The 7,500-nt window shown below is 36.4% G+C and overlaps 1 protein-coding gene across 4 annotated transcripts in view; it reads left to right on the top strand.

Moving 5' to 3' along the window:
* Positions 1-7,500, top strand: part of LOC115221644 (monocarboxylate transporter 9-like) — an 80,949-nt gene that overhangs the window by 73,165 nt on the left and 284 nt on the right. For all 4 annotated transcript variants that reach the window (XM_029791844.2, XM_029791845.2, XM_029791843.2 and 1 more), the window contains exon 8: positions 4,816-7,500. This exon is cut by the window's right edge and continues 284 nt beyond it. In XM_029791844.2, the coding sequence (XP_029647704.1) occupies positions 4,816-5,072 (257 nt within the window). In that variant the 3' untranslated portion in view covers positions 5,073-7,500. The remainder of the gene's footprint in view (positions 1-4,815) is intronic.

The following is a 7,500-nucleotide window of genomic DNA, read 5'->3' as shown; positions in this document are numbered from 1 at the left end:
AAAAGGAAACAAACATATAAAAGAAAAGTCATACATAAACGCGTGGTGTGTTCAATATGTTCACTGAACACCGCCGCGAATTCTCCCTTGTTTTTCAAAAGTCCCCACTAAATCACAAAATAAGAGGTGGGGAAATGTGCCCTATTTTCCAAATCCTGGCAGCAACACTGAAGCTGGAAGCAGGATGATAACTTAATTCTACACTTTATCACATTCAAGAATATAAACACGTTTTTAAGCACAGCACAAGCGGAATCAAAAAGAAACACTACCTTTCACCCGGCACCTTCGTTCACGTGGTGCTCTCTCTTCCTAATGTAAAGCTCCCTTTCTCGGACATGTGAGCATGCGCACTGGAACTGTGAAGCTCACAGTTCTATACAAGAATTTTTGTATTTTTTTCATAAACTAGGGAATGACCACTGACATTAATCTTAAGGATTATATAACGTACAAGTATAAAGAAATAATTAAAGAAAAAGGACTCTTTATATTGAATGTTATCGATAATATCGAGTGGAAATAGGGGGTGCTACAGTTCCGCAGTGCCTATACACGAGGCGCCACTGGTGGATATTGATAAATAAAAACTGTGTTGAAATCCATCGTGTGTGTGTGTGTATATTCGGATTATGCAAAGGAAGCAGCTCTGGAGTAAAATCTTTATCCATATATCATACTTAACGTATGTATATATATATATATATATATATATATATACACTCACAGAGCATGTGCGTGAGAGTGGGAGAGAAGGATAGATAGATAGATAGATAGATAGATAGATAGATAGATAGATAGATAGATAGATAGATAGATAGATAGATAGATAGATAGATAGATAGATAGATACATAGATTGATAAAAGCAAAAATAAAAACCACAGAACCCAAAAGGATATAGGCAGTGAATGTATTAAGCTGACGCTCAGTTCAAGAAGGAAAAAGAGGGAGGCGTACACACACACACATACACACAAACACATGCACGCATACACACAGATACACACACACACATTCATATACATATGTGTGTAGGCCGTGTACCGGTGCGTTAAACAAAAATACCATGGAGTCCTTAATTATTGATTTACATCGATGTCGATTTATCGGCTAGATTTGCCGGCTGGCAATCAGATTTCCCTAATATATGTACGTCAACTTTATATCGATATAATTAAATAAAACCTTTGAAGACAGTTCTCCAGCATAACAGCAACCCAAAAGGATCAAACTAGTACATGAATATTTTAAATATTCAAATGACTGAAAGATACTAATAAAAGATCAATAGAAGGCGGCGAGCTAGCAGAAACGTTACCACGCCGGGCGAAATGCTTAGCAGTATTTCGTCTGTCTTTACGTTCTGAGTTCAAATTCCGCCGAGGTCGATCTTGCCTTTCATCCTTTCGGAGTCGATAGATTAAGTACCAGTTACATACTGAGGTCGATCTAATCGACTGGCCCCACACCCCAAAAAAATTTGGGCCTTGTGCCTAGAATGGAAAAAAATAACAGATCGATAGAATCATAAATGCGTACATGGTTTTGTAACTACGTGCTTTGGGGTTCAGTCCCACCGCGCGACACGTTGGGCAAGTGTTTTCAACAGGAGTCCTCGATTGACCAATGGCTTGTGACTGAATTTGGTAGGCTGAAACTATGTGGAACACCGTCAGGTATCTTTTACTTGTTTCAGTCATTGGACAATCGCCATGCTATATATATATATATACATAATATATAATATTATATATATATACATATATTCTTTTACTTGTTTCAATCATTTGATTGCGGTCATGCTGGAGCACTGCCTTTAGTCGAACAAATTGACCCCAGGACTTATTCTTTGTAAGCCTAGTACTTATTCTATCGGTCTATTTTGCCGAACCGCTAAGTTACTGAGACGTAAACACACCAACATCGTTTGTCAAGCGATGTTTGGGGGACTAACACATACACACAAACCTATACACACACATACATATACATATATATATATATATATATATAGAGAGAGAGAGAGAGAGACAGAGACAGAGACAGACAGACAGACAGACAGACAGACAGACAGACAGACAGAGGCAGACAGACAGGGAAAAAGAGCAGTTAAGCCAACTCCATGCGTGTTGAATGGCCGTTGCTTTTAAAATAAAAACAAACGAACTTTTCTCCTTGATACGAAAATGATGTAAGGCGGGCGAGATAAATGAAATCTATTTTATTAGTTACTGTGATCAATACAAAACTAGTTTTACGTTTAATGTACAAACTGAATAAATCAATTTTAAAAATTAATTTAATTTATTTAAGTACATTTTACGATCTTCAGTGTATATACCGTGTATATACATATATATATTATATATATATATATAGAGAGAGAGAGAGAGAGACAGAGACAGAGACAGACAGACAGACAGACAGACAGACAGACAGACAGACAGAGGCAGACAGACAGGGAAAAAGAGCAGTTAAGCCAACTCCATGCGTGTTGAATGGCCGTTGCTTTTAAAATAAAAACAAACGAACTTTTCTCCTTGATACGAAAATGATGTAAGGCGGGCGAGATAAATGAAATCTATTTTATTAGTTACTGTGATCAATACAAAACTAGTTTTACGTTTAATGTACAAACTGAATAAATCAATTTTAAAAATTAATTTAATTTATTTAAGTACATTTTACGATCTTCAGTTGTATATACCGTGTATATACATACATATATATATATATATATATATACACGACGGACTTCTTTCAGTTTCCTTCTACTAAATCCACTCACAAGGCTTTGGTCGACCCGAGGTTATAGTAGACACTTGCCCAAGGTACCACGCAATGGGACTGAACCCAAAACCATGTGGTTGGTAAGCAAGCTACTTACCACACAGTCACATATATAATTAATTTTTTTAAAAAAACGAAGGAAAAAGACAAGAAAATACAACGCGGGCACGTAGCACATATAAATTATTAATACACACACACACACACACACACACACACATGACAGACGTAAATAGGCACCCTTATAATCATTAAAATTTATTTAAGTCTCAAATTATACATTAAAATTATTTATTAATTGTTATAATGTGAATATTTAATATTTAGTATTTAGTTTTGTATTTTTCAATGCAAGAACCCTATTAAGTATGTTTCTGAGCAGATGATGAATATTCTCCTTAGGAATTTCTTGCCAAGTTTCATACAGCAATCTCAAAAGATCTGGCTTTGAAGATGCTTTCTTGTTCTTTTTATGAAGTGTCCTGTCCATTATATCCCAGTGTTCATATCTGGTGACTGGTTTGACCATGGAAGCTTTTTAATGCCATTCTCATCCAACAAACCTTGGGTCATTTTAGCCGTGCATCAAGGAGCCCCATCTTCCATAAATAAAGAGTTTTCTTTAATCATTTCACCACTGGAGAAAATTGGAAGGAGTCGTTTCTGCAATATGGACACATATTTATCTGAGTTTATCTTTCCCTCACACCCCACCAGCTCTGATCAACCATTGCTCCAAATTTCTCCCCAGACCATCACAGAATAGCTGCAGTGTTTCATTGCTGGCTGCAATCTTTTCACATCAAATTCTTGATCACAGTGTCTTCAGACCCACACTCAACCACTGTTAGGAAATACAGCAAATCTGGATTCATCAGAGAATATGACAGTGTCCCAAAATGCTAGCAGCCTCTCCACCATCTCACCGGCCCAATCTTTTCACCGTTTGATGTTGGCTGCTCGACGAAGTGGCTTCCTTCTTGCTGCTCTGCCATAGTAACCAAGTTTGTGTAGATACCTGACAGCTGTTCTGGGACTAACATCAACTTGTTCTGCTGTCAGGCGCCTTGCAACGAGGATTGTCCTCCACACTTCTCTTGGCAAAGAGAAGGGTCCTGTCAGAGGGCCCTGACTGATCTGGGTGAGGGGATGAGGACTCCTTCCCCTCTGTGGTGAATTGCACTATCATTCTATTAACTGTAGAAAGCGGGATCCCAAGGTTTTCTGCGATTTTACGCAATGTCCACCTTCAGAGTGACCCACAATACGGCCTGTTTGAAGTTCAGACATTTCCAAGGCTTCTTTTGTACATAAAAATGTCAGTTAATAAAGAATATAAACCTTCTTATAAGTTAGAATAAACATAAAACTATGTTTTATGGGGTGTCTATTTACTTCTGTCGCGCGCGTGTGTGTGTGTAGATAGATAGATAGATAGATAGATAGATAGATAGATAGATAGATAGATAGATAGATAGATAGATAGATAGATAGATAGAGAGATAGATACAGAGATAGATACAGAGAGAGAGAGAGAGAGAGAGAGAGAGAGAGATATAGATAGATAGATAGATAGATAGAGATAGATAGATAGATAGATAGATAGATAGATAGATAGATAGATAGATAGATAGATAGATAGAGAGAGAGAGAGAGAGAGAGAGAGAGAGTGAGAGAGAGAGATCAAAGTATACTGAATTATAGATCCATTACAGCTGATCTTACAAATCGATTTCGCACCAAATATGAGATAATCGGACAATTATCTAATAACTACGCTCTTTGGAGATGGCAGGTATGGAAGAAACGGTGATATGTATGCCTCTTCTATTTTTTAATTGTTATAAATCTTCCACTGAGGAGGGAGCCTTGACAGCCGATTCGGCATAAGGATTCGGTATAAGATATTGATAGAATAAGTATCAGATTTAGTAAATTAAGGACTGAGCACAGTTTGTGCGACTGAACAGTTTTTATTTATTCTTATTTATTTTTATTTATTTATTTTTTTGTTTATTTTCAGGTTTTCTGTATGAAATGTACGAAAGTTATACGATTCTCTTTTGTGTTGTTGGCACGTGTTACGTGACAGCTTCTGTGTGTTCGTTCGCTCTCTGTATTCAAGTATGTTGTAACAGGAGGAAACGTTCCCGGAAAGAGTCACTTAAAATTCCAAGCCGCGATAGTGACGATGAAAGCGAAGTCGACGCCGAGATCATTTCTGTCAGAGAAATCGATGACGATGAATATATAACGAAAGAAGTGACAAGTTACTCCTGAAAATGCTGAAAAACAAAAAAATATATAAAATCATCTTACCATTGACGTTGATATAAACTGAAAACATAAACACTGTATATATATATATATATAGATAATTATACATACACACACATATATACATATTGCGATGTACGGACGAGAGAAAGTAGAGTTTGTTCGTTCGAATCCTGATGATTTCTTCTGTTGTTGCTCAAAGTGTCTCGCTGTGTCAGCGTGATACCCCTGAGTAGAGATGGACTGACTCAGCAGCTTACGTTGAATGTGTTTGTGTGTGCGTTTCTCTGTGTGTGTGTGTTTGTGTGTGTGTGTGTGTGTGTGTGTGTGTGTAGTCATATGTATGCGTGCTTCTTTGTTTCATGAGTGTGTCTGGGTTCACACATACACAAGCGCGTTCAATACAATTTGAAGATGAATATATAGATGTACATTTTTTTAAAAAAAAGGAAGAAAAGAGAAGAAAACGGGAGAATATTCTTTATATATATCTTGGGTCAATATCCCATCACAATTAGGACATTCAAATGAATGCGCCGGGAATTTTTTTCTTTTAAATTTAATATGATTCACGAGAAAATTTGGTTTCCAACTTACATCATGTTTTATAAAAGGAGCCAGTTTACTTGTTTAAAAAGAAAAATATTTTAACATTTTCATATTGACTATACAAGAAAGGACAATGAAATATTTTATTCTTATTTTAACACCGCTCTTCCAATTTACTAGAAAATATTTTTTATCTTTCGCTTTTAATGAACAGTTTTTATAAATACACACTTTTTGAAAGACTGATATCTCCAGCTGATAAAAAAAATTAATAATGGTGCTTCATATATATATATAATCTTAAAAGCAGCTGTTACTTGAAACTGCAAATATTTTAGCTCATTTACCACCACCACCACCACCATCGCAACCACCGCTATCATCCGGACACTCATCAGGAATAATGAAGGTGACCATCCGGTGGAATCAGTAGAGCAGTGAGTCAAAATGTCTTGCGTGATTTAGTTACATCCTTTTGGATTCTGAGCTCAAGTTTCATCATAGTCAACTGTCTTTTATCCTTCCTTGTGGGTTGGAGAGGACTCGATTAAAAAGGGGTGAGTCATACACTGTCGTTTGACTCAATTTCTTTCGATGATTGTCTGGCTATGTCAGAAAATATTGCTTCACTTCTTACGTTGATACAAGGCCACAAATTTGTAAGAGACATTTCTAATCGATTGAATCGGCCTCATTTTATGACTGATATTTATTTTAACAATTCCAAAGGAATGAAAGCACAAACTTGCACAGTTTGAACTTAAAATGTTTAGAGGACCAAAACTAATACTGACTTTTAAGATAGGCGCAAGGCTTCAAATGTTAGAGCCGATGCAACCGACCGTACGCCTGCCTTACAAATTTTGAGGCTTTGTGCAAATGTAAACTCTCAAAAGTTTCCTGGGCGTAACTGCAACAGTTAGACTATGCTCACCTAAAACAGTGTTGTGCACAAACGAAAAAATAACGTTATTTCAATACCCAGTTTAAAATATTTCACTTCACTCAGATCGTTATTGCTTTTCTAACAGACATGAACTTCACAACATTCCATTTTTCTTCTCCATAAGCACTAAACTTTGTGTCTTGTCAAACGAAAAAAAAATAATGATCCGCTCAAAGTGTTATTAAACAGACCGATATTCTTGACGAACAGAATCCTCAACTCGGTTTTCTATTTCCAGATGGCACCATTTCACTTATTTCGGTCATTTTTCTTCGGAAATATAAATTCTTCATATAAATTTCCTTAAACATTTCAATCATGAGTTGCTTCAAAAGAGAGTCAACAGCTGGCCGAGCCGATAATGTCGAAACTATCAGCTGAATATCCAATGATTCGTAACCTGTCACCAGCGCCGCGATGCTGACAGTGTCACTTACCTGTAAATATGTATCACACATCTGTAAATACGTACCATGGCTTGTTAAAAAGATATAGGACTATATAAATCAACGAGTGTTTTGTTCTTGGCTTAAGTCTACGAATGTGTCTGAGGAAGGTAACGACAAAGCTCATCAATACTCAGTCCTTGCCCCAGAATTTTTTACTTGTCTGGAATCTAGTTCTGAGTACAGATTACGCGTAACCCATTACAGACAACATACACCAAGTGGATAACTTACTCAATGACAACGAATATCTCTCATTTAACAGAGAGAAAAATGTGGTTATTGCCGTATAACAAACTCTGTTCGTTTTCGATTCTCATTCGATGTTAAAAACTCTTTTTCCTTATGACTCTAATGAAATTGTGAACAGAACGCTGCAAATTCCCATTTATTTTCTAACAAATCTGAGTTCTTGGTATCTAGATAAAGGAAAGCCAATATTTTTTTCTTTTCTTTCATTGAATGAATACTAAGAAATATGATTAAAAGT

Source organism: Octopus sinensis, linkage group LG18 (genome assembly GCF_006345805.1).
Source record: "Octopus sinensis linkage group LG18, ASM634580v1, whole genome shotgun sequence".
In the NCBI taxonomy this organism is placed as follows: Eukaryota; Metazoa; Mollusca; class Cephalopoda; order Octopoda; family Octopodidae; genus Octopus; species Octopus sinensis.
This window is presented reverse-complemented; position numbering and strand designations above follow the sequence as displayed.